Raw genomic sequence first — 19,187 nt, forward strand, 5'->3', positions numbered from 1 at the left:
CTTTTTTTTTTTTTTTTTTACAAACTTCAGAATTTTTTTCACCACTTAAATAAAAGTAAAACTATACCTGTTTGGTATCTACAAACTCGTACTGACCTGTGGAGTCAGTTTTAACATATTGTGAAAATGGTAAATTAAAAACCCAAAAAACAATTGTGGGAATTGCACTTTTTTTGCAATTTCACCACATTTGGAATATTTCGCTTTATAAGACGCACTTTTGTTCCCCCAAATTTTGGAAGAAAGTAGGGGGTGCGTCTTATAATCCGAATATATGGATTATATACTGCATGGCCCGGGGGAGGTGAGGGCAGCTCTGGAGCGGTGATGGAGGCTGAAGCAGGCTGGTGGAGGCTGGTGAAGGCTGCAGGAGGCAGCGGGAGATCTCCTGCTCCCGCTCATATAATATGCACTGCCACTGTCCATCACCGTGGTGCTGAAACTGCACCGCGGTGATGGGCTGGGGGAGCGGCGCATATTATATGTGCCTGCACCCCCCTTTGATGGCACATGCCCCCCCCCTGTGTTAGATATGGCCCCCATGCTGCTGCCCATCCTAAAATAAAAAACTCTTTACTTACCTCCTCCAGCGTGTCTCCCCGGTCTCCCTGCTGCTGCTGTGATCAGGCACGCAGAGATGATGTCACTCTGCTGTGCCGATCACATAACCAGCACCGAGAACCAGGAAGTGCAGGAGCTCAGCAGCACGGGAGGGAGACACGAGGGAGGACAGTGCTGGAGAATGTAAGTAAAGAGTTTTTTATTTTACTATGGGCAGCAGCATGGGGACCATATCAAACACAGGGGGACATGTGCCATCCATAGGGGGCCATGGGCAGCACAGGGGGACATGTGCCATCCATAGGGGGCCATATCAAACACAGGGGGACATGTGCCATCCGTATTGGGCCATGGGCAGCACAGGAGGATGTGTGCCATCCATAGGGGGCCATGGGCATCACTGGGAGTCGTGTGCCAGCACAAGGGGGCTATATTCAATATAAGGGGGCCATATCTAGATTAAGGGGGCTAATTTTAGGATGCGCTATGAGAGACATATACCCTATATGATTTGTTAGACAGACACTGGCATTATAAGTCGGACCCCATTTAACATTAAAAAAAATAATTCTCTTTTCCTTCACCAAATTTGGGGGTGCGTCTTATAATCAGGTGAGTCTTATAAAGTGAAAAATACAGTATGTATCTCATTTTTCGGTACAATATGGGGCACAATGAATGGTGTCATTCAAAAGTACAACTCGTCCCACAAAAACCAACCCCTCATATGGCTATATTGGTGGAAAAAAAAAAAGTTATGGCTCTTGGAAGAAGAGGAGGTTTGGTAGGTGTTCTTGTGCATCTGTAAAAGTGGCGTAAGGGCTCATGCGCACGTCGCGTAATAGCATGCATTTACGCTACGTATTGCACTGCAGCGTAAATGCATGCGTCTTGCGTCCCCTGACGTGCGTACGATGCTTTTATGAACGCAGTGATTTGGGTGCTAAATTTTGACCCAAATCCGTGCGTTCATAAAAGCAGCATGTCAATTATTTCTGCGTTCTGGATGCAGCTCCCACTCTGTCTATGGTGGGAGCAGCAGCCAGAGCGCATGAAATCGGGTTTTTTTAACAAAAATACTGTATCCCTTATGCAGTCTTTCTGCAGCGATTTGACGCACACATGTGCTGTCAAATCGCTGCAGAAGATTCTGCAGTTACGTGCGCATGAGCCCTAATACTGTAACATCCTTATTCCCAGAAACTATATGTGAGTCAGAAATACATGCAGGCATATTCTCCAGGCTTTCCCCATTCAGTTTCATCACTTTCCCATCCATTTCAGCCTTTTCCTCAGGCCCCTAGACCTCTTTGTTGGATCCAACAGAAAATTACTCGCATTTCCCGTTGACTTGCATTGTACTCGCTATTTGCAATAAACCCATCCAAATTATACTGAAATTGCATAAATGGCAATCTTCTACAGTCTTAATGCTAGAGTCACAAACTGTATAGAGGCGGACGTTTTTTAGATATAAAGCTCCACAGAATTTTAAATACCTTACCATTCCAATCAATGAGATTTCTAAAATCTCATGCGTACACTGTATTTTTCCTGTATATTTTAAGTCCTAGGGCTTTTTTGCCAATACATACCATATCATTTTTTTCAGCATTTTTGTGGCCCTTTTTACTCTTACAAATGAGCGGGTAAAAAATGCAAGTAAAAATATGAGAAAAATGTGCGTATTCTACACACAACTGCCACCACTCTGGTTTTTGGTGCGGAAAAAAAACAAAACGCTGCCAAAAAACAACGTGTGAATGTACCCTTATGTAGGAGTGGACACAGAAAAAAGAGGACCCTGTGCCACAACAGTATTCATGCTCTCTACAGTCTCAATGCACCCTTTTATGTGTCTGTGATAGGAGGTAGAACTGGGCCCCCTTACCTCTTGGACCCCTTGGCGGTTACACAGTTTGCACCAATGGTTTACCCACCCATGTCCTAGTATACCACTGTGCTCCATAGTTGTCAGATGTTGCTGATTGATATATATGCCAGAGGTTAAGTCAATTATGTCCATTTTAAATTGTGTTAATTCAAGCAGAATGTCTCTTTTGTTTCAGCTGGTGGAGGATCCGGTGACTGTGCATGCAATACTCCAGTGTGCGAAACCTTCCAGACAGGATATTATTACCTGTACCCCTTTAACATTGAATATAGTCTCTTTGCTTCAACCCTTTCATACGTGATGTGGAAGAATGTTGGCCGAATAATGAGCCAGCATTCTCATCACGCCCATCACTCCCTCCGTCCAAACAAACTTTTTGTGGGAATTATCTGTGGGGTCGCAGTCCTTGTGGCCGGCCTTGGTGTCTTCATTGTGTATGAGATTGAAGTTTCATCTGAGAAAACGAAGCTAAAAGCACTTGAGATGTTTTACATCTTCAACATCATAGCCCTCAGCCTGATGAGTATTAGCTCCCTTGCTGGCTCCATCATCTTCAGATTTGACAAGAGAGATTCAGACAGTCACAAAAACCCTACAAGAAGCCTTGATGTTGGTTTATTGATAATTGCTGCCCTTGGCAAATACTGTATCTCCTATTTCTCAATAATAGCTATTGTAGCCACCTCTCCCGGGAAAATCCTTGATCATTTAAACTTGGTGTACTCACTGCTCATGATTGTGCAGCACACTCTTCAGAACTTCTTCATCATAGAAGGCCTTCACAGAGAACCATTCAGTGGAGGACACTCAGAACACCACCCTTCTGTAGCCCATGTAGAGAACCACGAAGTTTATGCTAATCCAGCAGTAACAGTTCCTCCAGGCAATCATTCAGAAGCTGAACATGGACATGAGCTGGAGACAAACTGCAATGGGATTGTTGCACACTCCACTAAAGAAAATACCCGAACAGTCTGGAGAAGGAAAGCGGTGAAGGAGATCTCTTTATTCCTGCTCATCTCCAACATCATTGTAAGTTAAATCTCCACTGAACAGGAATGCCAATCAATATAGTTGTTAAAATGTTGGTTTTTTTTTTAACTAATGATGTTATGAGTTGCCTAAGGGGAACACAATACATTCAGCTAACAATGACTAATCTTACTAAGCATATAGACATATTTGAAAGTGGTAGGCCAGTTTATAGTTCATATTAAGGAATGTGTTGTAAGGATGTATACAGTGTGTCCACCCATACCCTGTCCACCGCCATTAACTTGAGAACGGCGGCAGCTATAGGCATAGAAGTGGTGTCTAGGGATAGAAAAGTATCCATGCGCTATGCAATGAAACCAACTATAGCGCCACCTGGTGGAAAACAACGGAGTTAGCATTGTTATCTCAAAGATGGAACGAGATAGAGAAAAAAAGTGAATTACAAAGTTGTAGGGCATCATAAATTCAATACGAATCGACACCTTGCATACAGAAATGCTATGATTAGAATGTGTAAAACTCACAAGGCTGCAGATGTGAAGCGATACCTCATGGAGACCTTCCTACAAGTCATTGGGTATGGTGGCTGCGTGGAGTGGCCTCCATGCTCACCTGACCTGACCCCATTGACCATGACCATGACCTGACCATGACTTCTTTCTGTGAGGTCACATCAAACAGCAGGTGTATGTGACCCCTCCACCAACATTGCAGCACCTACGACGACATATCACAGATGCTTGTGCAAACGTGTCACCTACCATATTGTACAACATGCAGCAAGATACAGTATGCTGTCCAGAGTCCAGATGTGCATGGCAGCTGACGGTGGCCACTTTGAGCATCAAAGTTAAATGAGCGCCATATCCATGACCAGCATTCAATGTTTTGGGGGGGGTCTTGGGTCTCATATCATAGCATTTCTGTATGCAAGGTGTCGATTCGCATTGAATTGATGATGCCCTACAATTTTTTAATTCACTTTTTTTCTCTATCTCATTCCGTTTTCAAGATAAAAATGCTAACTCCGTTGTTTTCCACCAGGTGGCGCTATAAGTGGTTTCATTGCGTAGCGCATGGCTACTTTACTATACCTAGACACCACTTCTATGCCTATAGCTGCCACCGTTCTCAAGTTAATGGCAGTGGACAGGATATGGGTGGACACACTGTATGTACTCATTTTATGCCTTGTTGACTTTGTGTCCAGGTTACATGATTAGCGACGTGCCATTCTGACACCCTTTAGGTCGAATTGGACGGTGATTTTGTCCACAAGATGGCTACTGCTGGTGAAGCATGTAACCAGACAAGTCACTCAAACTCCACCACTGTACTAGCTATCTATGGGCAGTGTATTACTGTCGCGCCCAGAGATATGGGGTACTCAGTCCCAGGTAGTGTATATCTTGGAAATGTCACTGTGGTGGCCGTTGCCCGGTTCCGTGCCCTGGGCCCTTTTTGTAATGGGGGGTGTATTTACAGGGGATTAGATTAGTGTTCATACGTGACGCCACTTGCGGTGTTGCGGCTATGTGGATGGAGCCGCCGCTGCACAATGTCACTACTTGGGCTAGTGTTAATTGCAGCCTGGATGGTGGCAGGCCCTCCGCAAGCAGGGTCGGGCCCCTGAGAATAGGTGCTGTGATTGGTGTCAGAAGAAGGTAGTCCACACAGAAGTTCAGTGTAACTGGTCTTTACTCACTTTTGCTGATGGTAATTGGTTACCCGAGGCCGGCTGGTTTCACCTCCAGGCCCCCTTTGTCCAAGTGCCAGTGTAGTAATCTGGTACCTTCTTCCCCTGCACCTGTCTCTGGTTAGTGGGTCCACGTGGCGTAGAGCAACTGGGAGTCCCCGTCTGGTGGTGTTTCTTTCCACTACTGTCCGTATGACGGTAATGTGAACCCTGTGGGGATGGAGTCTTTGGTCCTGTCCCTGGCTCTCCCTTTGTTGCTGAGTCTCAGATTTTTAGGGTCAGCGAGGTCCTTGAGGGTCCCCTCCCTGTGCAGGTGTTAAGAGGTCAGCTTGGCGCTCTTGCCTGCCCTAGGGTCCTGTACCCCGTTGGTGCGTAGTTCCGGGAGTACTCCACCGGCAACTACTCTCCTGGGTACCAGGTTACTGTTAACCCCGTGTCAGTGTGTCTCCTCACGTCCACCTTCACTCCTCGACACTCTACTCTGTCTGACCACTGTCCTCAGTCTGCCCCTTCCACCTGGTCAACTAGTGGACTGGACTGGCTCCACCTCTAGGCGGCCATCCATTGATCCGACCCTAGCCTTGCACCATTGTATGGGGGATTGTTGGGGGAAAACTGGGATTACCTGGGGGTTTTTGTGTTACCGGCACTGGTCTTCCGGGGCCCTTGGGAGTAGGCCCTGCATCCTTGTGGGGATGCAGAATCTTGTAGCACCCTGATGGCTTTAGGGGCGCTACATTACTATCAAGGAGGCTGAGAATCATGGTTGGTCACATGATTCCTCATCAAAGTGTTATTTTCCTAATGAGTGACTGTTCCGATGTGACTAGAAGGTTGTCTGTACAATGTGGAGGTGCTCCTCTAAGAAATTAGGAAGCAGCTTCAGCAAGAGATATAGCAGTATATTGTATCTTTTTGATACATTTATTAAAGGAGTTGTCCCTTTTCTGGAAATCATCATATCTGGGTGTAGTGTGGTATAAGATACCAATTCATGCTTTACTCATCATCCCCTGATCCTCTGGTGAGTTTTTTCTGCTGCTCTGGCATTAGCTACGGTGCTGATGTCACGTCAACAACACAGCAGCCAATCAGAGAGCTCAGCAGCTCATCCAGGGTTGATGGAATGCCCCTTACAGAGTGTCTGAGCTCAGCAATTGGCTTCAGCGCTGTTGACTTTACATCTGTGCAGCAGCCAATGCTAGTCACCAGGAGCATTGGCAGGGACTTACCAGTGAACCTGTAGATGGTAAGTATGGTACAGGTTTTTTTTATATTGATCTGCTCTGAGGCAAAAATATTTCGAGTCTTTTATCCCTTGTCTGCTAAAAATATTTTTAGTGGTACCAATCTGCATAGGGTCCCGTTGACCCCATGGTACCAGACAAGGGTTAAGGCTAAATTCACAATGTTTGTATTTCACAATCTATGCACTAACCACAATGCTCTGACCTAAACTGAAACAAACTGTATGGATAACATTTCAATTAAAATCTAATTACTCAAATCAAGCACCCATGTGAATACTACATACAATTTCATAGATGTTATGATACCAACACGTAGAGGGGGAGGGGCCTTGGACTATTCCCCTAAAGTATCCCTCCCTAGTTGCGGAGGTTGACATCCCTAGACAATACAAAGTGGTGCCCCTGCTCACCGAAGGCTGACCCCTCCTGTCCCTACACTAGGAAGCTTATATGTGCTGCTATCCTAAGTGTAGGGGCAAAATATACATGGTGAGATGTAATAATTTAAATAGTATAGGATCCGATATAAAATGGAATCTCTCAAACTTGATATTATTTTGGTATCAAAGGTAGTTATAGATCATATTACATCAGCAAGATTAAACTGCAGAATCACTTGGCTGGACTCTATAGTGAAGAGTGCATCAAGACATAGCCCAATGGAGGGCTTTAATATTTATTAATTATTAGTGATGAGCGAGTACTAAAAAGCTCGGGTGCTCGAAGCTCGGGCCGAGCCTCCCAAGATACTCGTGTACTCGGCCCGAGCAACGAGCCCAATGTTATCCTATGGGAGACCCGAGTATTTTTGTGAAATGACCACCGGCAGCATGTAGAAACCCTAAAAATGGCACAAAAGTCTCCGAAGAGTGCTCAAATGACATGGCAACAGCATGGGGAAGACCCCTTGAAGCATTTATCACTCAAAAGTCACAGCTGTGAACAATTTTGTCCGCGTTTTACGCCATTTTTACGGACTCACCAGAAAACCTTCCAAAATGACACCAAAATGATTTTTCATGGCGGAAATGTTAAGGGCACATACCCAATAGTGAGATAGAGCTAATGTATGTTACTTTTTGAGATCAATACATGAAAGATTTTACGTAAAACATTGTGTGGCACTCCGATGTCCCTGAGAAGAGACGTACATAAAGGCCTCTGAGTCTAATGTGCCCATTTTGAGGAACTGAGTCTTTGTAGTATTTTCCTTTGCCAGGGCAGTCCAAAATTTTGAGGTTCACCAATGACCCTGCATACAGACGTGCATGAGGGCCTGTAAACCTGAAGTGCCCATTGGAAGGAAGTGGGTCTATTGTAGTATAGCCCTTAGGCAGGGCAGCCAAAAATTGGGAGGCTCCACGTTGTCCCTGGATAGAGACGTGCATGAGGGCCTGTAAACCTGAAGTGCCCATTGGAAGGAAGTGGGTCTATTGTAGTATAGCCCTTAGGCAGGGCAGCCAAAAATTGGGAGGCTCCACGTTGTCCCTGGATAGAGACGTGCATGAGGGCCTGTAAACCTGAAGTGCCCATTGGAAGGAAGTGGGTCTATTGTAGTATAGCCCTTAGGCAGGGCAGCCAAAAATTGGGAGGCTCCACGTTGTCCCTGGATAGAGACGTGCATGAGGGCCTGTAAACCTGAAGTGCCCATTGGAAGGAAGTGGGTCTATTGTAGTATAGCCCTTAGGCAGGGCAGCCAAAAATTGGGAGGCTCCACGTTGTCCCTGGATAGAGACGTGCATGAGGGCCTGTAAACCTGAAGTGCCCATTGGAAGGAAGTGGGTCTATTGTAGTATAGCCCTTAGGCAGGGCAGCCAAAAATTGGGAGGCTCCACGTTGTCCCTGGATAGAGACCTGTTAGGTTCTTAGTGCCTACGTGCTTGCATTTAAAAACCGCACGTGTGTGCCTGTTGGTGACAGCTTTCCGCTGCATTTGTGTGAGTTTTGCAAAAACACGAGTTTTGCAAAAAAAAAAATCAGCACAGCATTGCAAAATGCGCAAGGGCGTTGTCAACGAACAAGGAAGTGGACGTGATGGTGGTGCAGGCAGAGACCGAGGTTGTGTGCAAGCTCTAATTTCGCCACAACAAAGGGTCACATCTACTCGCTCGCACGTCCTGTACCAAATTCTTGGGGACCGCAGCAGTACACCGCTCTTGAACCAAGACCAGTGTCAACAGGTTGTTAGTTGGATAGCGGATAATGCTTCCAGTCAGATTGGCACCACCACAAACACTCTGTCTTCCACACGGTCAAGTGTCAGTAGCCGTGATACTGCACCGCACATTTCAGAACCTGATCCTCCTTCCTACCACCAGGCCGAGTACACGTCCACGGACATTACTGATCCCACACTTGGACACTCGGAAGAGCTGTTCGTTCACGTTTCCATTCACACATTCTGGCCTCTCGCCAGCTCCTGTTGAAGTGGGCCATGACGAGATTGTATGTACAGATGCCCAAATATTTGAGCAGCCACGTTCTCACGAAGTTGGCAACGTGTCTCAACAAGGGGTGGACGATGATGAGACACAATTGTCAGGAAGTCAGGAGGAGGAGCAGGGTGCGGAAGAGGAAGACGACGTGGTGGATGATCCAGTAACTGACCCAACCTGGCAGGAGGATATGCAGAGCGAGGACAGCAGTGCACAGGGGGAGGGAGGCGTAGCATCCCAACAGGCAGTAAGAAGCAGAGTGGTGGCCCCAGGCAGACGTCAGGCAACTGTTCCCCGGAACAACACGACACAAGGTGCCTGTACAAATGTTAGGTCTTCCCGAGTCTGGCTGTAATACTATTGTATGTATTGAGGATTTCGATTGCGTTAGGGCAATGACAACCAGAGACGAGTTCTTGGTGCAAGACGTTTGTAATATGCAACCAGCAAATATGTACATAAACGGAACAAAAACACAGTAGAACATAAATACAGGAAATACCTTCCAGGGACGGAGCGAAAGGGAATTCACGGGACCGCGCACCGGACTCCCCCAGGGAGACCACCAAGAGCGAACCCCTATACAGGGACTGTCTGGCAATCACCCCAGAAGCCCTAAATGCGCAGCAGCCGGGACACAAAAGGGCAATAGGTAAGTCCAAAAATGTCCGTACGTGATGTGAGTCCAGAGTGGTATTAAACGGAAGGAACCGGGCAGAAGTGCCGACCAAAGACGGCAAACGGAGTCCGAGCACAGCTAGATGATACCAGATGAAGCCCAGAGTCGGTGTCGGTTGTTTTCCAAGAGGATTCGAATAACAATCAGGAACCAAAAGCAGCAGGGCAGGAGCACACAGGAAGCAGTATACTCAGGCACTGGACTAAGCTTTAGGGGCGGCTTTTAAACAGATGTACAGGAAGTAGGGCAACAGAACAGAAAACTCCATGTTAACAAAGGGCAAGCTCTTTCAAAAGAAAACTGGAAAACCAGGAACTCTGACACTGGCAGTTTTTTAAGTTGGCTCCAGATGATTCTAAAAAGGCCATTTGCAACACCTGCCATGCCAGCATCAGCAGGGGTACCAAAACTAGCAGCCTGACCACCACCAGCATGATCAGGCACATGTCAGCCAAGCACCCGACTTTGTGGGAAGTACAACAGAGTCGAGGAGCAGTGCTTGCTGATGTCACTGCTACGTCTTCGCTGGTTGTGCATGCGAGCCAATACCCTGTCCATGCTGCCTGCGAACAAGCCTCCTCCGGCCCTGCACCTGCAGTTACCCACGCAGAAATAACACCATCATCAAGCACGTCCTTGTCCCAGCGCAGCGTTCAGTTATCCATTCAGCAAACCTTTGAACGCAGGTGCAAATACACTGCCAACACCCCACATGCCACACTTCTAAATGCTAACTTTTCGCGACTGCTTGCGCTGGAAATGTTGCCTTTTAGGCTGGTTGAGACAGAAGCATTCCGCAACCTGATGGTGGCAGCTGTCCCACTTTACTCGGTCCCCAGCCGCCACTATTTCTCCCGGTGTGCCGTCCCCGCATTGCATAACCATTAACCACGTGTAACAAAACATCACACGTGCCCTGAACAACGCTGTTTCAGCCAAAGTCCACCTAACCACAGACACGTGGACAAGTGCATGTGGGCAAGGCCGCTACATCTCGTTGACGTCACACTGGGTTAATATTGTGGAAGCTGGGACCCAGTCTGAGCGAGGGACGGAACACGTCCTTCACACACCAAGTTTTGCAGGCCCTACCTCAGTCAGGGTTTCACCCACACTCTACAGCTCCGGAATGTCATGCTCCTCAGCCTCCTCCTCCTCCTGCGCATCCTGATCCACTTTACCCTCCACACCAGTCCCAAGCTGGAAGTGTCGCGGGCGGAGGAGGGGACGGTGCGCTCTCCCACTGCTCGGGTCCGGCTGCCGCTGCTCTACGGCTGCTGCTGCTCGTTGGCTCGAGCGATGGCCGGATCCCGGGGACTCGAGCGGCGCTACTCGCCCGTGAGTGGAAAGGGGTGGTTGGGTTTTGGGGATATTGTCCGTGACGCCACCCACGGTTGTGGTGATTGTGTGGACACCACCGCTGCTCTGGACGGGGATCCCGGGAGCCTGTGACAGGGAGCAGCTTTGTTGTTATTTCTCCCCTCCGTGGGTAGGGGGGTTGGTTGTCCCGGGGCCCGGTGATGGGGTAGAGATGGATGACAGGCGGGTTGCGGGGCCTGATGAGGTGCAGGGTCGCAGGGTCAGCGCTGTGCCGCACGGCACGGAGGTACTCACTCAGCCCAATGATGATGACACAGTTCACGGTAAAACAAGTGGCTGGATGGACGGGTCCCTCGGACGGCTGCGGTTGTTCCTCCCTGCAGGTTAGTGATGACTGTCTCTCCCTGCACCTAAGTTCAGTGTTGGTAGTGATGGTTTCCCACCGGTAACCCGCTCCCCGACCTGGATATGGGCCGGAGGAGCCCCTTTTGCCCACAGGCGCTGGCCCTGGGAGACGGTTGCCCTTGGCGGTGGCGGTGTCTCCCCTTCACGGTTGGACGGTTGCCTTCTATCGGGACTTGGCTGTTTGGAAACCCTGAGGTCCCCTTCACTAACGGATTTGGCAAATTCACGGCGACACCAAGCCTTGCCGGGATCCGAAAGTCCTCTGCCAATGGTGCTGGCTTCTCTTTGTATACCGGTCCGGTACAGCCGGGTCACCACCCGTCCACGGTCCTTACGGCAGACTCCAATCGGCCTCCACTGCAGACGGTCACCACATCCTGCCAACCTTGCTGTCCTGTCCGGGCCACACACCCGGACCAACTTCAGACTCTTTGCTGTCACTTTTCTCCTCTCTACTACTTTCCTCCTTCCACTTCCTTAGCTTAACTCTCACTGCCTGTGTTTTCCCTCCTCCTTGGTGGGTGGAGACCAACCGCCTGGCTCCACACCCTGGTGTGGACAACAGCCCCTGGGGAAGGCAAAAAGGATTTTGTGTTTTGACTATGATATGCCTGCAGGGAGTGTGGGGTGTTTAAGTGTTGTGCTCTGTGGCCCCTGGCTTGTCCAGGGCGACACAGAAGCACTGCAGCACTGCCTCGGTGAAGCGGCAACAGGCAGTGCTGAAGCTAATCTGCATAGGTGACAAACCCCACAATGCAGAAGAGGTGTGGACAGCTCTGAAACAGCAGGCAGATCACTGGCTCACAACTCTGAACCTAAAGCCAGGAAAGGTCGTGTGTGACAATGGCCGGAACCTGGTGGCGGCTTTGAGGCGAGGCCAGCTGACACATGTTCCATACGTGGCCCATGTGCTCAACCTCGTGGTTCAGCGGTTTCTAAAGTCATACCCAGAGCTGTCTGATCTGCTGGTAAAAGTTCGCCGCCTGTCTGCACATTTTCGAAAGTCACCTACTGCTTCAGCCGGCCTTGCCGGCTTTCAGCGCCGTTTGCATCTTCCGGCTCACAGACTGCTGTGTGATGTCCCCACGCGTTGGAATTCAACTCTGCACAAGTTGGTCAGGATATGTGAGCAGAAGAGGGCAGTTGTTGAGTACCTGCATCACCTAAGCCGTCGGGAAATGGGTCAAACTCCACACATAACACCTGAGGAGTGGAGATGGATGTCCGACCTATGTACCATCCGCCAAAACTTTGAGGACTCCACCAAGATGGTGAGCGGCGATGACGACATTATTAGCGTCACCATACCGCTTCTCTGCCTTCTAAAATGGTCTCTGCTCAAAAAACAACCATGATGCATTGCAGGCGGAGCACGATGAGTTTGAGCAAGAAACAGTAGTGGGTGTGGGTGATAACACACAGCCCAGCCTCGTCTCATCACAACGTGCAGTGGAGGACTATGACGAGGAGGAGGATGAAGACATGGAGCAACTCTCTGGCCAAATTGAGGATATGACATGCAGTCATATCCTCGGTTCAGCGTGGCTGGCCAGAGGACCGGGTAGATGATGAGGAGGAGGAAGAGGAGGACAGCATGTTCAGTCATCGTGTTGGTCAGGATACTGAAGTGATGGCTGTTAAGAGTCTGGCACACATGGCTAACTTTATGGCAAGCTGCCTGTCTCGTGACCCTCGCGTTAAGAACATCTTGGCCGACAATCATTACTGGTTGGTAACACTGTTAGACCCACGCTAAAAGGAGAAATGTATGTCTCTTATTCCCGAGGCGGAGAGGTCAGGCAAAATGCAGCAGTTCCAGAAGGCCATAGTCACGGAAGTAGGCAAAGCATTCCCCTCACAAAACGCTAGCGGCATAGGTCAGGAATCAGTGGACAACCAAGGCGTACAGCCGAGAGGGGCACAAGTCCAATCCGCCAGAGGTAGAGGAACAGTCTTTAAGATGTGGGACAGTTTTCTCAGCCCCTCACATACCACAGACCCTGAGGTGAGGGGTAGTGCCACAAGAAATCCTAAGTTTGCCCAGATGCTCAAGGAGTACCTTGCAGATCAAACAACTGTACTCCGACATTCCTCTGTGCCTTACAATTAATGGGTATCCAAGCTGGACACGTGGCATGAATTGGCTCTCTACGCCTTGGAAGTCCTGTCCTGCCCTGCCGCTAGCGTTTTGTCAGAGCGTGTTTTTAGTGCCGCAGGTGGAATCATTACAGATAAACGCACCCGCCTGTCAACTGTAAATGCTGACAGGCTGACTCTGATCAAGATGAACAAGGGTTGGATTGGGCCAGACTTCACCACACCACCAGCAAATGACAGCGGAATTTAAAGTTTGTAACGGGAATTTACCATGTACCTCCACTCACCCATGGTAACACACTTCTGGACTTTGGCTAATCGCTGGACTGCTCCTCCTTCTCCTCATGCGCCATCATGATGACCGTTACAATAGTTAAGCCGTTGTTTCAGGTATACCCCCAGTGGTAAATTTTTTCGCCCATTCTTTCAGAATGGCCATTACAACGACAGGAGACCCGCTCCTTTGCAATGGGAACAATGTTTTGAGGCCCTCATGCACATCTCTATCCAGGGACAATGTGGAGCCTCCAAATTTTTGGCTGCCCTGCCTAAGGGCTATACTACAATAGACCCACTAACTTACAATGGGCACTTCATGTTTACAGGCCATCATGCACGTCTCTATCCAGGGACAATATGGAGCCTGACGCTGCCACCGACTGCCACACACGTGCGGTTTTTAAATGCAAGCACGGACGCAATAAGAACCTAACAGGTTTTTAGGAGCGACAATTACTGAGAAGTCTGACACTATCAGGCACTGCTGACTGACGTGTATTATACACTAGACTTGTGCGTTATTTAATAGTTTGTGAAAAACGCACACAAGTGCACCTGTACGCTGCCACCAACAGGCACAGACATGCGGTTTTTAAATGCAAGCACGGACGCAATAAGAACCTAACAGGTTTTTAGGAGCGACAATTACTGAGAAGTCTGACACTATCAGGCACTGCTGACTGACGTGTATTATACAGTAGACTTGTGCGTTATTTAATAGTTTGTGAAAAATGCACACAAGTGCACCTGTACGCTGCCACCGACAGGCACAGACGTGCGGTTTTTAAATGCAAGCACGGACGCAATAAGAACCTAACAGGTTTTTAGGAGCGACAATTACTGAGAAGTCTGACACTATCAGGCACTACTGACTGACGTGTATTATACACTAGACTTGTGCGTTATTTAATAGTTTGTGAAAAACGCACACAAGTGCACCTGTACGCTGCCACCGACAGGCACAGACGTGCGGTTTTTAAATGCAAGCACGGACGCAATAAGAACCTAACAGGTTTTTAGGAGCGACAATTACTGAGAAGTCTGACACTATCAGGCACTGCTGACTGACGTGTATTATACACTAGACTTGTGCGTTATTTAATAGTTTGTGAAAAACGCACACAAGTGCACCTGTACGCTGCCACCGACAGGCACAGACGTGCGGTTTTTAAATGCAAGCACGGACGCAATAAGAACCTAACAGGTTTTTAGGAGCGACAATTACTGAGAAGTCTGACACTATCAGACACTGCTGACTGACGTGTATTATACACTAGACTTGTGCGTTATTTAATAGTTTGTGAAAAACGCACACAAGTGCACCTGTACGCTGCCACTGACAGGCACAGACGTGCGGTTTTTAAATGCAAGCACGGACGCAATAAGAACCTAACATGTTTTTAGGAGCGACAATTACTGAGAAGTCTGACACTATCAGGCACTGCTGACTGACGTGTATTATACACTAGACTTGTGCGTTATTTATTAGTTTGTGAAAAACGCACACAAGTGCACCTGTACGCTGCCACCGACAGGCACACACGTGCCGTTTTTAAATGCAAGCACGGACGCACTAAGAACCTAACACAGGTTTTAGGAGCAAAAATTAAGAACTCTGACACTATCAGCCACTGCTGACTGACGTGTATTATACACTACACTTGTGCGTTATATAATAGTTTGGTAAAAACGCACACAAGTGCATCTGTACGCTGCCACTGACAGGCACACACGTGCGGTTTTTAAATGCAAGCACGGACGCACTAAGAACCTAACAGGTTTTAGGAGCGACAATTGCTGAGAAGTCTGACACTATCAGGACTGTTTTAGACTGTGTACACCAGCCCCAGATATGATGAAGGCTGGTATACGGTCACCACTAGGAATGGCTATATACCCTGCCTGCCTGCCTGCCTGCCTGCCTGTATACTGCTACAATAGTCCTGACAAGGACTCTTTTGGTCACTCACTAGCCTGTATTCCAACCTGGCTATACCCTGCCTGTATACAGCAACAATAGTCCTGAGAAGGACTCTGCTACTGTACTCCGACCTGGCTATACCCTGCCTGCCTGTATACAACTAGAATAGTCCTGAGAAGGACTTTTGGTCACACTGTTTGCAGCCCTGATACGGAAATAGCTATAAAGGGCCGCAAACCTTTCCCTGAAGCAGCGACACTCTCCCTGCACTGACTGTCTGGATAGCTGTGAGCAGAGCACAGCGCACCCGCCGGTATAAAGGCTCGGTCACGCTGTGCAGGCCGGCCAATCACTGCAATTCCACAACTAACAGGGCTGTGGCATTGCAGTGGTCTGCCAGCCAATCCCTGCATGAGGGCTGGCTCTCAAAAGAGCGCCAACATGCAGGGATGAAGACCACGAGTACAGCATGAGTATCGCGAGATTACTCGGTCCCCGCCGAGTAGACCGAGTACAGTGATACTCGTGCGAGTACCGAGTAGTAACAAGCATGCTCGCTCATCACTATTAATTATTTATCTCCCATCTGGCATGAACAAACATGATAAATCTCCTCCCCGGTCCCCTCCGATCCCCCGGTGTCGCCAAAGTGCCCCCCTGATGCCCTCCCAGAAATTCAAGATGGCCGCGAGCACAGCAGCGCGCCGGCCGCATTCACCCTACTCCTCTGATTTCTGTCGCATGTGCCATGACACATGCGACAGAAAACTCCTCCCCAGGCCTGCCAGGTCACCCCCTATAAACCCACCGGTGTTCCCCGGTGTCCCACGGTACCTGTGCAGCGTTGATCCCCCGTGGCCCTCTCCTTCACAATAGATGCTGCCGCATGCACAGAGCGGCTGTCAGCTCAGCTTCCTGTGTTCAGACACAGTGAGTGGTGGTTATGCATCTGTAAGCTAAATGGGCGGCACGGTGGCTCAGTGGTTAGCACTACAGTCTTGCAGCGCTGAGGTCCTGGGTTCAATTCTCATCAAAGACACCATCTGCAAGGAGTTTGTATGTTCTCCCCGTGTTTGCGTGGGTTTCCTCCGGGTACTCCGGTTTCCTCCCACACTCCAAAGACATACAGCGCTATGGAATTAATAACGCTATATAAATGAATAAATTATTATTATTACTGCAATGCCCTGCTCATGAGGTAAGGAACATAATTGATCAGGAGAGCTATACTACATTTCCAAATGGAGGGATTTGCTTTTATAGTTGCCCTGCTGAATGACTACCAAACATGAGAGTCCGTTATACGCCACAAGAAAACACATCTAAATAGCGAGCTCTGTTGTTAAGTATTCATTCAGCTGGATAACTGGACTTAAAGGGGTATTCCATCTCCAAGATCCTATCCCCAATATATAGTAGGTGGAATAGCAATAATATCAGCAAATACCAATATTTGGAAATGTAGAATAGTTCTCCTGATTAGGCATGCCCTTACCTCATGAGCATTGCATTGCAGCTTTGGTAGCAACCATTACGACATGGACTCTGCTGCTGTGGACCCGGGGAGAGTGAGTGCAGATTCATTGCACCCACACTCCTCACATGAAGGGTCTGCACTCCTAGAAAATGGGGGATACGTTCCCTGAGTGTCTCCCCCCCATATTCTAGACGGTCCAGAGTCGTCGTGGGACCCCTTTATTTTTTTTCTTACAATAAATTGGTGAAAGAGGGAATGTTTTGGGGACTGTTTTTTCAAATAAATTTCTTTTGTCGATTTTTTTTTTGTTAGTACTGACAGTTTATGATGTTGGGTATCTAATAGACGCCATGACATCACAAACTGCTGGGCTTGATGTCAGGTGACCTTACAGCTAGTATCAACCCGATTTATTACCCCGTTTGCCACTGCACCAGGGCACGGGATGAGCTGGGGTGAAGCGCCAGGATTGGCGCATCTAGTGGATGCGCCACGTCTGGGGTGCCTGCGGCCTGCTATTTTTAAGCTGTGAAGGCCCAATAACTATGGACCTTCCCACCCTGAGAATACCAGACCACAGCTGTCCGCTTTACCTTGGCTGGTGATCCAATTTGGGGGGACCCTACTTTTTTTGTGTAATTATTAATATTTATAAAATAATTATAAAAAAAGAGCCTGGGGGGACCTCCACATTGGATCACCAACCACGGTAAAGCTGCCAGCTGTGGTTTTCAGGCTACAGCCGTCTGCTTTACCCTAGCTGGCTATCAAAAATGGGGGGACCCAACGTCATTTTTTTTTAACTATTTTTTAAGTAGAAAAAATTAATGGGCTTCCCTGTATTTTGATTGCCAACCAAGGTAACGGCAGGAAGATGAGGGTGGCAACCCATAGCTGTCTGCTTTATCTGCGCTGAGAATCAAAAATACCGTGGAGCGCTACGTCATTTTTTTTAAAGATTTATTTTTACAGCACTATAATGTCCAGCAATCAAAATACAGGGAAGCCCATTTTGTTTTTAGTTATTTAAATAAATAATTAAAAAAAATATATATGGGCTCCCGCTGCATTTTTTGTATTGCTAGCTAAGGGTAATCCAAGCAGCTACTGGCTGCTAACCCCCACTGCTTGGTGTTACCTTCACTGGCAATATAAAATCCAGGGAAGCATTTTTTATTTTTTTTGCCAAAAAACTACAAAAAAAGGACGTGAGCTTCGCCATATTTTTGTATGCTAGCCAGGTATAGCAGGCAGGTGCTGGAAGAGTTGGATACAGCGCCAGAAGATGGCGCTTCTATGAAAGTGCCATTTTCTGAGGCGGCTGCAGACTGCAATTCGCAGCAGTGGGGCCCAGAAAGCTCAGGCCAACCTGTGCTGCAGATTCCAATCCCCAGCTGCCTAGTTGTACCTGGCTGGACACAAAAATGGGGCGAAGCCTACGTAATTTGTTTTCTAATTATTTCATGAAATTCATGAAATAATAAAAAAAGGGCTTCCCTTTATTTTTGGTTCCCAGCAGGGTACAAATAGGCAACTGGGGGTTGGGGGCAGCCATACCTGCCTGCTGTACCTGGCTAGAATACAAAAATATGGCGAAGCCCACATAATTTTTTCAGGGGGCAAAAAACTTCTGCATACAGTACTGGATGGAGTATGCTGAGCCTTGTAGTTCTGCAGCTGTTGTCTGTCTGTATGGAGAAGAGCAGACAGCAGCTGCAGAACTACAAGGCTCAGCATACTCCATCCAGGACTGTATGCAGAAGTTTTTTGCCCACCAAAAAAATGACGTGGGCTTCGCCATATTTTTGTATGCTAGCCAGGTACAGCAGGCAGCCACAGGCTGCCTCCAACCCCAAGTTGCCTATTTGTACCCGGCTGGGAACCAAAAATATAGGGAAGCACGTTTTTTTTAATTATTTCACTTATTTCATGAAAAAATTAAAAAAAAAACGACGTGAGCTTCACTCCATTTTTGTGTCCAGCCGGGTACAACTAGGCAGCTGGGGATTGGAATCCGCGGCATAGGTTAGCCCGAGGTTTCTGGCCGCCTCTGCTGTGAATTGCAGTCCGCAGCCGCCCCAGAAAATGGCGCTCTCATAGAAGCGCCATCATCTGGCGCTGTATCCAACTCTTCCAACAGCCCTGGAGCCCGGTGGCTTGTTGGGTAATCATGAGTT

At 48.2% G+C, this 19,187-nt stretch overlaps 1 protein-coding gene across 1 annotated transcript in view; it reads left to right on the plus strand.

Moving 5' to 3' along the window:
* Positions 1–19,187, plus strand: part of LOC142310005 (proton channel OTOP2-like) — a 109,437-nt gene that overhangs the window by 48,101 nt on the left and 42,149 nt on the right. The window contains exon 5 of the mRNA XM_075347482.1: positions 2,631–3,487. Within this exon, the coding sequence (XP_075203597.1) occupies positions 2,631–3,487 (857 nt within the window). The remainder of the gene's footprint in view (positions 1–2,630; positions 3,488–19,187) is intronic.

This window comes from Anomaloglossus baeobatrachus, chromosome 5 (assembly GCF_048569485.1).
Source record: "Anomaloglossus baeobatrachus isolate aAnoBae1 chromosome 5, aAnoBae1.hap1, whole genome shotgun sequence".
NCBI classification, from domain to species: domain Eukaryota; kingdom Metazoa; phylum Chordata; class Amphibia; order Anura; family Aromobatidae; genus Anomaloglossus; species Anomaloglossus baeobatrachus.